The sequence below is a fragment of the Pelmatolapia mariae genome, linkage group LG17 (assembly GCF_036321145.2).
Source record: "Pelmatolapia mariae isolate MD_Pm_ZW linkage group LG17, Pm_UMD_F_2, whole genome shotgun sequence".
Lineage (NCBI taxonomy): Eukaryota > Metazoa > Chordata > Actinopteri > Cichliformes > Cichlidae > Pelmatolapia > Pelmatolapia mariae.
In genome coordinates, this window is record NC_086242.1 from 17823500 (window position 1) to 17837859 (window position 14360).

The window sequence follows — 14360 nt, forward strand, 5'->3', positions numbered from 1 at the left end:
GCATGGGAATATGGAGCTTCTTAATGTGTAAAAAAGTATAAGTGCAGGGATTGATTCTAAATCATAATTATAATTTGTGCAAAAACTCACATTTTTGTTTAAATTCAGAATACTTTTTGTGTTTGTCATTTGTTGTAAAATGTACTTATTAGGTATTTTCAGGCTTATTTAAGGGGAAACTGGTCCAAAATTTAAAAAGTAGGAGAAGAAAGCAAAAAGGAAACCCAGCTTAAACCTCTAATTTAAAAAAAATTAGCGGGCACAACACTATAGTAAAAAAAACAAACAAACAAGCAAAAATCCTTACTGCTCTATGTATAAATAACTATTTTATGACATAAAAAGACGATGGTTAATTTTTAATGAATTATTATAATATAATTTTTTTAAATATCAAATGTCACATAAAAATGAATCTTTTAAAAAAAAGATTTGGGGGTCTTTTATTTTGAAGACAAGTTTTCCAACTTCCTACCTGGCGTGCGTAGCTTGACGTAGCTCCCTGCCAGTTGGTCAGTGGGCTCGTGAGTGCAGTTCGTTCTGTTGTCCAGGCGGCTGCGCGTGCTGCCGTGCTCGGCTGCAGTATATAAAGGCGGTCAGCGGTCAAAGCCCACACAGCCGCTCTCAGCGTTACGGGTATTTTAATTTATTATCACGCCGGAGTAGTTAGACTCTCCTTTTCACCGCCGGCATCCGCGTCCCCTCAGTACCCGGAGGAGAGGGGGTCCAGCGCGGCGTGACACCGCGAGGAGCGACCAGCATGGACCCCCAAGCGAAGGATCGCACCAGCCCGGCGGCGGGGGGCTTAAGCGGGCGCCCGGCCTCTCTCGGAGCTGACGGGGGTGACTCGGAGTCCGGAGCCGGCTCGGAGGAGGCTGCCGTGGGCTGCTGCAGCGACACGTTCAGCAGCCTGCCTGACATGGAGCAAGAGACTCTGGAGGAGAAATTAAGGGGACTGGCGTTCAGAAAACAGACGTCGTATCGGTGAGTGGGATAGCTGGGAGGATGCTGGGGAAGGATACTGGTTCGAGAAGGATATGTTTGTGCATTTATTATGTCTTTGCGCCTATACTTCACTCTCCTCGTGCTTAAGTTACACGTTAAAGGCTAAAGCTGCTACAAGAATTACACCCATGCTAGCTAAATCTTGTAAACATAAACACAGACTGAGTGGTGCATACTTCAGCTCATAGCTGAAAAGCTAAATTCTCACATGTCATGGTTATGATAACCCTGCCTTGTCCCAGGCTGTGCTCACCATGCTGCTGTTGACAGCCCCAGCACTGATATGCGCACAAAAGCCAGGGCATTTTAGCCCCATCAGTGAGGGATAAAAACAATTTTACATACACAACAATGTGTGCATGTCCCTGTGGTGCTGGAACAGTGTGGAGGAGGGGGAGGGAGTGAAACTGTATTGATTTGTGTGGTGTGTGTGTATGTGTGTGTGCGTGTGTGTGTGTGCGTGTGTGTGTGTGTGTGTGTGTGTGTGTGTGAATGCCAGCAGCATCCTGACACCCCGGTGTGACTGGCAGCTGCAGTTGATAGTGAAAACTGGCCAGATCCCAAGCCCACACGTTCACACAGTCTATCTGTCTGTCTTTCTGTCTAGGCTTTGTGTTTATGTGTCTGCTGGAAATGATCTGTAGTTGGGGGTCAAATCAATCATTTCAGCTTGTTTGTGTTCGACTAACTTGTTTGTGTCTGATTTGGGGCAGTGTGATAAAGTGAAGTATCATTTTTACCATTTTTACCATCAGCACTATTAAATCTTTGCTTGGGAAAATTGATAAGAAAGGGTCACAACCTCTAATCTGGTGACTCTGTGCTCGTATGTGCTGATTTGTGTCATGAAATTAATATTTTTCACTTTCAGATGTCGATGGCGTTCACATTTTGAATGTGGGAGGGTTTGCAGGAGAGGTTGAGTGAGTCATTTTGCAACTTGCACTGTCGACCTCACTTTGACTCGCAGATTTTAATCATCAAGTAAAAATGACTCTGTTTAGTTTAGGGATTAAAAACTACTTGGTTAGATTGAAGGTCACAAAACAGCTTGGTCAATAAAACCTACTTTGATCGGTTAAGGGAATAAAATGTACTCTGATTAGAAAAATATCATGTTTTAACACACCGATTGCCACTTCTTTTTCTTGGTTTCCATGGTGAGACATCCCCTCCTATTGAAATACATTAGTTTTAAAGTTGTAAATCACATTTGGTCTTCGTCAACACAAAGAATAAAAACTGTAAATTAAAAATTATGGCTGCATTTGATAAATTAGTTTCTTTTAAACCTGGGTGGAGGGTGGGGTGGGGGTGGGGGTGGGGGGGGCAGGATAATTACTGTAAGCCTTTTATTGCCCCAGTAATTAATGACCCAGTCAGATTAAATATGCCCCATGTAAACACATTACAGTTGAATAAACCATTCCTTTTTTTTTTTTTTGAGGAATGCAATTCATCTCATTTTAAAAAGGGCTGGTACATTATAATAATCCTATTACAATCCATTCGACAGATGATAATTACCCATTTTTTGTTGTTGTTGTTTGGAGTGTGCATGATCTTTTTAAACAGTGTAAGGCAAAGACAACAGAGACTCACAACTCCTTTGTGTTTATTGTATCATCATTTACGGAGTCTCTTTTCCGAGGGGAAACCATCTTTGGTTAAGTGAGGTTTCCAGGAGATTGTGTTTCCTGGGGAGTGCCGCAGCTGGCTTGCCTTTTTCCAATTTTATGACTGCAGGAGTAGTTTGTTGTGATAAAAGTGTTGCCTCAGTAGAAAATGCAGCAGTAAACCGGAGCATTGATGGGTTTGGTACACTGAACATATCAAACCCTCGTCTGCTTTATGGACTCCGGAGGAAAGGATGACGTCATGTGAAGAATCGTGTTCAGCCAGCAGAAGTCTTAGTTGGCAGAAGTTGTGTTATTATTATGTGATAGTCAAGGAAGTGGTGGTGTTTGATTATTTGCTCGACATGGATCCATTTTATTGCGCTTAACTGAGTCAAATATAGCGAGTCAAATGTTCATAAGTAGTACTTTTTTTTTTTTTAATGGTGATTCTCCAGACATTTTGTGCCTGTGAGGAAGAGTCAGTATTTGAGATTTATTGTTCTGTAAAACAGTTCAGAGCTTGATCGGAACTATTTTAAGTCACACTTTTGGCTTCCAGTGATCATGAAAACAATTACCTCATGGTAACCAATGGTTGCGAGGGAAAGATTGGTTGGGGAGTGTTTGCGGGAGGTTGCTTGCTCTCGCTGGGTGAAAGAGGTGCACCCAAAACCTTCTTACGTTTGCTTTGGTTGCTCCTAGATAGCAGCGATTAACTTTTACTTTGAAGGTGAACGCCCTCAGTTTCTCGTTTTCATCGCCCATTTTTTGGTTTCACTACTGCAGTTAGTGAAGGTTTACAGATGCAATGGTGTCTTCTGTGAAAACTAAAGGCGAATGTGATAATCTGATTGCGACCAAAGAAAGCTCAGGGAGGTTTTTGATGTTATCACCATTTTGTTTGACCAGTTTAACCTAGCAACAACTGGTCAGAGAATAAACGTTTCCCCTAGGGACCAGCAGTTTCTGACTCGTCTCTAGGCCCGTGTAATTGACCAACTTGCTCACTGTTAAGTTCAGCTCTAGCTGAGATGACTTCGATAGGTTAAACTCAGCAGTTTCCATAGAAGAACCTGTGGAAGAACTACTACTTGCTGCTTTTTGTCTCCAGATCTCTCAGGATCCATTGAACTGGCCTGCTTTAAGTGATGCACAGCAGCTGGCTGTTGTCTTGGCAAAGGTGATAAGATCCCAACAATTTAAATGTGAGACAGTTTAGTGTAGTAAATACACAATTTTCCATAGCCTGTGAGTAATTCTGATCATAATTTTTGCCAAAAATAAGGAGTTCCTACTCTCATTAAGTAATAACCTGTGGTCTGCCATACTACACCAAAATAAGGTGGTGTAGTCCAAGGAGCTGGCGATTGTCTAATTTAAAAATGCAACATTTCTTTACGTAAAAAGAAATGGGAACAATTTGACTGTGTTTTTATTAGGTTATTAGGCATTAGTTACCCTGTTTTCATCTGGTTAATATACTAATACAGTTATTTTATACAACAGGAACAACTGACGAGTACTTGTAAGTATATCTTGTGTTTAATAAATGCCGATACCCTTAAAACCTGTCATTCGTCAACAGGTAGTAGTTGGTGTTTTTGAGATGAAATTTTGGCAAGTGTGATTGCTCTTTTATGATGATTATCAGACACTTGGCACAAACTTGATTGAGCAATACAACTAGAAACCAGAAGATTTACCCAAACTCTGGCCTAGATATTCTACATATATAGAAATGCAGATTTCTCTGTATAGAGATTAATATATACCGAGTATATTGGAATATTACACCGGAATTGAGAGTAAAAGTTCTGTGAGGAAAGTGGAATGACAAAAGATGAACCAAATAATGACCTTGTAAGAGGTGAACATTGTTTCATCCATGTCCACCCTGTCCCTTTATAGCTGCTTCCAGTAGCTGTATTCAGTGCTCATAAACTGTAAATGGCCTCACTGGAATCCCTAGTTGGATTATTTTTGTTTGCAAAGCAGAGAATTTGGCTCATGTTACTGCAGCCACTGTTTGCTACTGTGCACCGAGTATTTCAGAGAAGAAGAATGTGGAAATAAAATGCCAGATGGTTAGAAAACCTGCCATTTTTTTCTTTTCTTTTCTTTTTTTTTAGTTAATGAAGAACTTATATTGTGTATATGGTACTCTTTGCTGGAATTTCACTTATTCCCTAGCATGATGTTCTTTTGTCACATCTGAAGTTAGAACAGTTTGTTTCTTTATTGTATTTCTAATCCACCGCAGTATGTTGGTCGTATGTTTGGACTGGAAGAATACAGACTGGTATATTTAATTACGCCAAATAAATCTGCCTTGTTCTATCAACACGACAAAGGCAGATCGGCACGGCGGTTAACGTGGCGTGTCTTGGGTTGTTCGGACCTTTGACCTTATTGGATGAGGCTATGGTTAATCTGTGAATTTTCTGCTTCGTGGAATCAGCCATGATGTGCAGGAAATGGAATTAGCCGGTCAGGGGAGATGGTTTGTAAGAAGGTGGTTTACATAGCTTTGAAGTGGCCAATGCCAAGAAGTGAATTACCATATGTGGCAATATGAAAGAGCTGAGAAATTATTCTGTTGAACATCAAAGCCAGCGTGTGTGTGAGTGTGTGAGTGTATGTGAGGAGCTGTGGTATTGTGTGTTTATGGCAGCATGAGGCACGTGTAACTTATCTGCCAGACATTCGTCACACTTTGTCTGTGTGTGTGTGAGTGTGTGTGTTCCCAGAATGCTGTCCCTCCTTTTATCTATTCTTAGATGTCTCACCCATCTGCCTGCATGACAGCCCTTCCTCTGTCAAAAAGACAGCGGCTTTGTGTGTGTCTGTGTAGTCAGCGCACCGGTTGGTTTGTAAGACATTACTTTAATTAGCTAGTCAGTCAGCCGGCTGGACACTCAATCTGTAAGTGAGTCAGTGACATGTTTCTCCAACCACTTCCTGGTTATCTGTGACAGGCAGTTGGTCAGCGTTGCATTTATAGATTTTTCGGATTATCTAGCTGTCAACACAGTTGGCATTAGAGCTCATAAAATTATATAAACCCGCTACAGTTCCCACAACCCATAAAGCAGAGCCTTAGCAGAGCGGCAGTTGTGCTCATAGCAGCGAAACGAGACTCTATCTCCTCTGTCCTGACCTCACAATGACCCCACTCCATCCCTGCGCACTCTTTCTGAAGTCCTAATGTACCCCAAAGCCCATACATACATACATGTCTACAATATTTGCAGTCTTCCTGGAACACTCTATTAATTATGCCACAACGGACTGATAGCCACGTTGAGATTAGATATAAAATATTCATTGCAACTTAGAGCTGCATCATAGTTGAAATACGTAGTGGGAGATATGTACTGTAAGATGATGCCGTTAGAGATGCTGGGGTTTTTCCCTGCACCATTAAAGAGGTGTTAGTCAGAGCCAAAGGACAGTAAGGGCAAAATTATCACTAGTTTTTTAATTATGCTTTTATTTATTCATATATAAACTATATATTTTTTCGAGTAGTCTACTCCCAAAGACTAATTCTCAGCCTGGAAAAATCCCTGGATATGTAACCCCTAATTATCCTCTAATGTTTCTGGCCAGCGGCATGCAAATGTTCTGTGTCTGAGGCTCACCAAAGAGCAAACAGAAAAGGCAAACCTGTATTATCTGCACAAGATAGCTATTATGTTATCTGGAATGACAGTTTTAATCTAATTTGTCCTTAAATGACACTGATTGTAACTTATGAGAACATTTGAGAGAGAACTCACTGATAAATCTGTGAAAAAAAGAGCACTAATGGATAAGATTTACAAATATGAATGGGTGAAAATTGCCTCCATGTATGCAAACAGTCTCCAGTACAGAAGAACGTCTGTGGTTTTGAAGAGAGGGGGTAAAATGGTACACACACAGATAAATTCTGATGCTAAATCATTGTCTGTGTTCACAAAACAATCTCGGTTTACTTTATTTTGCTGAACTTACACAAAATATCTACGAATTTCGCTCGCCTTTTGGTGGTCTCTGCGTGTTATTTTTTATTCTTTAAATCACTTAAAAAAAAGTTTAGTATAGATTTGAGTTTGTTGAAACTTTACTGGCTGATCTGAAGAATTTTCATATGATATATATATATATATATATATATATATATATATATATATATATATATATATATATATATATATATATATATATATATATATATATATATATATATATATATATATATATATATATATATATATATATATATATATATATATATATATATCCAGTATTATTTACATTAAGCAACTATTAAAAAACAATCCAAATCTCTTATTATGTTAAAAAAACATTTTTCAGACCTTTTTAGATATTTTAAAATATAAAATAATATACTTTTATCCTTCAGTTGCGATTTTTCCCACAGTGTAAGGATCATAATTGTTTCTTGTACATAAGTTGTTTTCTCCCAAAACAATGGCAGAGTTCTGGGCCAGTATAAAAACAGTATGTAGGGGCAGTTGGTCAGCAACCAGTCACTTCACCTGTGAAGAAAATGGTTTCTTGCAGAGATACCTGCAGCATCTAAGGGTGAGTCATTAACCAGTTTATTTTAAAGTTTTAGTTATTAGTAGATTTATGTTAGTGTTAAATTTATGCTGTATGGTGTAACTCAACTGTGTTTTTGTTTTTTTGTTTTGTGTTGGAGGCCAATAAAATAAAAGTCTGATGTGCCTGCCTTGTGCTGCATTTTTGGCATGATTATATTCAGCTGATTAAAGGAGTAGGCAGTTGAAAAATTCTATAAAAACAAGCCTTCAGGGTGCCACTGTAGCTCACCTGGTTGATTGGGGAACCCATGGGGACAGGGGGCCCTGGGGTCGAGTCCACCCTGGACCATTTCCTGCATGTCATTCCCCCTCACTCTCTTCCTGCATTTCTGTCTGCTTTCTACCATTCTGTTAAAAAAATGAAGGCTAAAAATACCCCCAGAATCTACTGTTTGTATCCCAGGTGTCAAATGCTTCCCCTGGCATCTTCTTTGACTCCAGGATGTCATCGCTAACAAGAAGCCGACAATGCTGAATCACACATTATTTGACAACCACCTAAGATTTCGAGTCTGTAGCTGATGAACCAGCTATCTGGCCGTGATCTCTGACTTTGCAGGCAAAGAAAATGCCAGCGTGACCTGTTTGCCCCGAAGCAAAAATACAAAGAAACAAACACTCTATTTCATCACACCAGCTTCACCGTGTGGTGAGATTTTTACCGCCGCCTTTGTGGGAATTGTTGATGAAACAAACTGCCACAGGACAGGATGTTGCAACGCTATCCTTCTGCTATTTACGGCCCACTTTACAAACGGCAGATCACAATAAGTGCATGTCTGCAGTCCAGGATATACTCCGGGTTTCACGTCCTCTGGCTGACTGCGAGGTGGTGTACGAGAGGGATGGAGAGAAAAGGCTGGCGAGGCACACACAAATGCAGGAGGAGAGAGGAAAAAAACATAAAAAGATACGAGTGTATCTCATGTTGCTACTGCTGTGTACCACCTGCGGGGGTAAACAGTGATCAAAGGCCTTTCATCATCTGATGCTGCCAGAATATAAAACTCTATTCAGCCTTCAATTAGGACAGAATACAGAGGGAAGAGGGGGAAAGGAGGGGTAAAAAATGGCTATAGAGGGGAAGAGAAAATGGGCAAATGTTTGATACAGAGTCAGAGGTATATATGAAAGAGGAGGAAGCATGAAAAAGGGAGAATTAGTGGCAGTGGCATATTATAGGACAATTATTTTATTACCCAGTGGAGAAGTGACATTAGGCGGAGTAATAAAAGTTAACTCGCTCTTAAAATAAAACAAGCCTGGTGACTTGAATGAAGCTGTCTTCTGGTGTAAGAGTAAGGCATTTAAGGTCCCTGATATATTTATAACCAGTGGAGCTTCTGCTGCTGCTTATGTGCTGAAATCTTGGTTTCTTCCTTCAAGCTTTAAATTCTGTTATCATTAACCTGTCATTCTTTTTAAATTAAACTTAAAAAAAAAGATGTGAGTTTGCAGTAGAAAAAGCATGTTTGATTTTCCAAATGTACTTACCCCGGAGCTCCTGAAGGCACTCGTGAATTTTTAACTTTCTGATTTGTGTGTCTGCAGTTGTTTTATATAGATGATGCACACGGTCAGCAGCCTGAAACGGCCTAAAGGAAAGAGATATTTATGAGTTAGAAACCTTTAATGTCATTCTACTTACAGTAATTGTGAAACAGAGCAATACATCCCAGTGCAGTTCAATAGCATTGGCTTTCTCTGGGGAAATTAAATGGGAAAGGCCAAAACAGAAGAAATACCTTGCATGCAGTAAGGGCGGCATTTAATAAGCTACAAAACACATGGGCACACATAATTTTTAATGACGTTATTACAATTTAATGCATTCAGGAAAAGGAACACTGTTTTGTCAGATTTGACAGGAATGTAGATGTTGTTAATTTTGCTGTTATGTCCTTAATTTATCTACCTACAAGTCTCACTGAGAGACGATCAGACATCAAAATTAATGTTTTGGTGACGCTTTAGTGTGTTACTCTGGAAAAATGTCGGCCTGTTTTGGCTGGTTTTTCACTTTAGTTTTGGCTAATGGTTCTCAAAGTATGGCGTGTGGACAGTAAGAAGAAAAACTATAAAACTATAATTCCTATACGTATCAAACCATCCAAAGGAGATGATGATTTTGGGTTGACCTTCACTTTTAGATCAGTTTCTATTCTGAATGATTACTAAAAATTCTGGAGTATGGTGCATGAACCTTTTTTGTGCAGAAAATGAACTCGAAATTGCTCTTACATGATCCGCACTGTATGAGTGCTTCTGACGTTAGTGAGCCTTTGACTCTCCTGAGGTTTCCATTTTTAGTTTTAGTGAAATGGTCTCAGCAAGTGCTATGTGGGTGTAACAGCAGAAGGACCTATTATTTTATATGTAACATATATGTCCGTGTTTGCTAATACAGCACACTTCTCCTTCTGCGTTACCTCTCATGGCTAAAGTGAATGACAGATAAGATCAATACGAAATAAATAAAGAAATTTAAAAATAAGAAATGGAAACAATGGTAGCCACCGTGATGTAGCCTGCTATTGAAGACATCTCCATTGTAACTTTTGGAAAGTAGACATCATCAGCGAGAAGCCAATGAACGCTGCATTCTTATTGGCTTGTAGCCCGTTAGTCATCTCTGGTAAAGCATATTCCTGTTTATTGTCATTATGATCACAAGTGGTAACCTTGACCTACAAAGTAAACATTATGTTGTACTCAGTAAGACTTGGAACTGGTACTTGAATACATAAAGTCATCAGGAAAGTGTTTAGTAAAAGGTAGAGCTCAACTGAGGCAAATGCTGTTTTTCCATAGAAGGGTTGGTGTGACAGAAGAGGATGCTAGGGCCAGCCTGAGATGGGAGTATAAATATCCATCCAAAGTTTGCCAGACTGATCTTGATCCTTGTGAAATAGTTTAAGATGAAACCAAATGAACACATCTATTTAACAAAAAAAAATAAAAAATCAGGAAGGGGAACGGAGCTCATCTGATAGGCCTGTGTGGGTTAGCCTAACAATAAAGGTTTGGAGTCACTGCTATATAGCATAAAGCAAGAAAGACCTGATCCCTGATGTTCTATACAACCAGTGTATGAGCTGATTTTGTAGTGCAGTCTGTGTTAAATTCAGTGGAACGTTTGGCTCAGAGTCCAGGCAGCTTAAAGACACTCATGCATTTTTAAGCAGACGATCACAGCACCAATTGTTGATGAAATACAAGGCTCAGTGACACAATTTTCCCTCTCTCCTCTCATCCTCACAACGGATGAACAGATATACATGCATATTTATGATTTCTTCTTTTGTTAGGAAGCAGAGGAGGAGGGAGAGTAAGCTGTAAGGTAGATGAGATAATTCAAAAAAACAGAAGAACATATAGGATTTTTGTAAGATTAAACCAGTCTCAGTGCTAGGAAGCTGCAGTTTTCTTTTAATCCACAGTCCTGATTTCTCAAAGTTGATTATATAATTCATTTGGGGGTAAAAAGACATTTTATGGGACTGAACACTTCGAGTGCGAGGCATGAAGTGTTCAACACATACAGTGGCTTGCAAAAGTATTCGGCCCCCTTGAACTTTTCCACATTTTGTCACATTACTGCCACAAACATGAATCAATTTTATTGGAATTCCACGTGAAAGACCAATACAAAGTGGTGTACACTTGAGAAGTGGAAGGAAAATCATACATGATTCCAAACATTTTTTACAAATAAATAACTGAAAAGTGGGGTGTGCGTAATTATTCAGCCCCCTGAGTCAATACTTTGTAGAACCACCTTTTGCTGCAATGACAGCTGCCAGTCTTTTAGGGTATGTCTCTACCAGCTTTGCACGTCTAAAGACTGAAATCCTTGCCCATTCTTCTTTGCAAAACAGCTCCAGCTCAGTCAGATTAGATGGACAGCATTTGTGAACAGCAGTTTTCAGATCTTGCCACAGATTCTCGATTGGACCTTCTTCCACATGTTTGCTGTGTCCCCCACATGGCTTGTGGCAAACTGCAAACGGGACTTCTTATGGTTTTCTTTTAACAATGGCTTTCTTCTTGCCACTCTTCCATAAAGGCCAATTTTGTGCAGTGCACGACTAACAGTTGTCCTATGGACAGATTCCCCCACCTGAGCTGTAGATCTCTGCAGCTCGTCCAGAGTCGCCATGGGCTTCTTGGCTGCATTTCTGATCAGAGCTCTCCTTGTTTGGCCTGTGAGTTTAGGTGGACGGCCTTGTCTTGGCAGGTTTACAGTTGTGCCATACTCCTTCCATCTCTGAATGATCGCTTGAACAGTGCTCCGTGGGATGTTCAAGGCTTGGGAAATCTTTTTGTAGCCTAAGCCTGCTTTAAATTTCTCAATAACTTTATCCCTGACCTGTCTGGTGTGTTCTTTGGACTTCATGGTGTTGTTGCTCCCAATATTCTCTTAGACAACCTCTGAGGCCGTCACAGAGCAGCTGTATTTGTACTGACATTAGATTACACACAGGTGCACTCCATTTAGTCATTAGCACTCATCAGGCAATGTCTATGGGCAACTGACTGCACTCAGACCAAAGGGGGCTGAATAATTACCCACACCCCACTTTTCAGTTATTTATTTGTAAAAAATGTTTGGAATAATGTATGATTTCGTTTCACTTCTCACGTGTACACCACTTTGTATTGGTCTTTCACATGGAATTCCAATAAAATTGATTCATGTTTGTGGCTGTAATGTGACAAAATGTGGAAAAGTTCAAGGGGGCCGAATACTTTTGCAAGCCACTGTAGTTAAAGCTATTTGTATGTCCAAGGCACCTGAACTCAAAATTTTGAATGTAAGATTAAATATTGACGCCATTATGCCATTTCCAGGCATTATACTTTTTCAAACTCTTCCTGGGGATTTTAAGGGGTCAGCTTTGTATTTGGTCAGTGTAGATGACACAGCTTCGTCATGCTAAATTTGGAGGCTTTTCAGTTTTTGTTGAAGGGCGTGTCTGTGGCCTAATGGGCAACAGCAAATGTCATGTTGCACTTACAGCTTCAAGTTGGTTGACGAGAGCCATCTAAAATTTGGTCAGGAAAGTCTAAAGGGAGTTGGTTTTACTTTATTTTGAAAACCGTGAGCTTTTACCAAATGTGTGACCATGGCGGCATGGAGAATTCGATGTTTTGCAATGGAGAACAAAATTGAACTCAAACACCCAAACTTCTCGTTTGATGAGAGCTACAGAGCAACACAAGCACAATAACATAATTTTGTATACTGGTACTGGTATACTGGTAATGGTGTTAGCCTAACCTGTGGATAGACTACATCAAAGGTTAGGCTGTTCATACAGATTGAGCACAGAAGTCAAGGAAGAGTCAAAGGCACCTTCACAAGATAAAGGGAGGAGAGATAGGGAAATGCTTGTGAGACTATAATGATATCATTACATCAAGAATCCAAACTCAATAATATTATAAAAAAAAAAAAAAACCCTCATTGCCAGACTAACCACAAAGTCAAAATAGGAGCCAAAACTCAATAATATCAAGCAAGAACCCAAAAATATTCTTTCTTTTTTAGCCATCTCTCTCCTGATTGGCTGCTACTCGCAAACAGAAAAGTTGAACAGAAAGTGGGAGGGGCTAGAAGAGGATAATTGGAGTATTTGAAGTAGAAATAGCGTGAAATAATTTATTTATTAATTTTTTTTTCAGCACAAATTTTGTGCCGAAGGGATTCTGTTTCATTTTCCAGAATAGTGAGTGTGTTTATGTTAGTGTATGTTATTCATCGTGATGTGTAGGGTTTCTCTGCTCACTGACTCAGTCTCCTTTTATTTCTATACATATTATAGACGGTGTTATTCGGAGGTGTTGGTACAACCTTCGCTACCTTCACTGAGTAATGCTGTTCTAGTTGTCTGGTGGTGTGTTTGTGTGTGCTTATGCATATCAATCATTTTCTTGCTAAGAGGAAGAAGAAGAGTGATGACATCTTTTTTTGGAACAGTGGGATTTCTGGCTTATCTCGCTCTCTTTTCCTAGCCTTTTCAGGAGTGTTTGAGAGTGACTGAGTGTCTCTGTGTGTGTGTTGGGGGTTATTTTGCCCATAATGCAGTGTGCTGAGGCATTAAGGGGGATTGGCTGACAGGAGCCGCTCCTTATTAGTCGTCTGGCTGGCTGTAAGAGGCTTTTCCCACTTGGAAACGGGGATGAAAAAAAGAGGGCAAAAGGCGAAACAGACGAAAAAAAGGGAAGTGGATCTTCTTAGTGTACTAGAGAAGAGAAACCATGACGTGTTACAAGATTAGTCAATTAACTTCCTTCCCTCACTAGGTGATTGTGACAGGAGTTTTCTGCGACAGTTAGTGTGATGTGTGTAGCCTGTTGTAACCTGCTATTTTGTAAAAATGACTACCCACACTGATCATCAGAGAAGTAGTCTCTCATCTATCATGCCGCAAATGGTGTAGTAGAAGAAATTGTGTCCTTTATGGCCACAGAAAGTGGCCTGATGATAATACAGTATAATGAGCAAAAAAGCAACAGCATGGTAAGTAAATCAACAAAGGCAGGTATGAAAACTGACTGGTGATGGCTGACCACATCAATGCAAGCAGAATGACTCCTAAATACCCTGAATTCGCTGTAATGGAATGAAAGTCTGATGTGATTTAAAATAAAAGAAGAGGACAGCTTTCCCAACCTCTCTTCCGTGCCACTTTATGTAATTTATGTAGTGTAGCTGTCTGTTTACATTCCATAGATGTAGAGAGGCACAGCGTTGGACCTGCTTGTACATTTTGTCAAGAAATAACCACCATAAATTACACTTCAGTTTCTGAAAATGTGTTTTGACATACTTAAACTTCCTTAGTTAGCTGTTAGTATAAGGTTTGAAACCCCTTTTCCATTAAGACTGCCTTAATACTTCATGGCATTGAATCAACAAGTTAATGGAAACTTATTTGCTCCATATCGACATGATAGCATCGCAAAATTGCTGCGGATTTGCCCATGCACGTTTTGGATTGAGATCTGGTGATTGTGGTGGAAATTAGAGTACAGTGAACTTATTGTCAGGTTCAAAAAATCAGTTTCAGATGATTTGAGCTTTGTGACATGATGTGCTATCTTGCTGGAAGCAGCCATTAGA

General features: G+C 39.8%; 1 protein-coding gene across 3 annotated transcripts in view; it reads left to right on the plus strand.

The window, feature by feature from the left end:
• Positions 1-561: 561 nt before the first annotated feature.
• dgki (diacylglycerol kinase, iota) overlaps positions 562-14360 on the plus strand; it is a 99532-nt gene continuing 85733 nt past the window's right edge. For all 3 annotated transcript variants that reach the window (XM_063500498.1, XM_063500500.1, XM_063500499.1), the window contains exon 1: positions 562-984. In XM_063500498.1, the coding sequence (XP_063356568.1) occupies positions 761-984 (224 nt within the window). In that variant the 5' untranslated portion in view covers positions 562-760. The remainder of the gene's footprint in view (positions 985-14360) is intronic.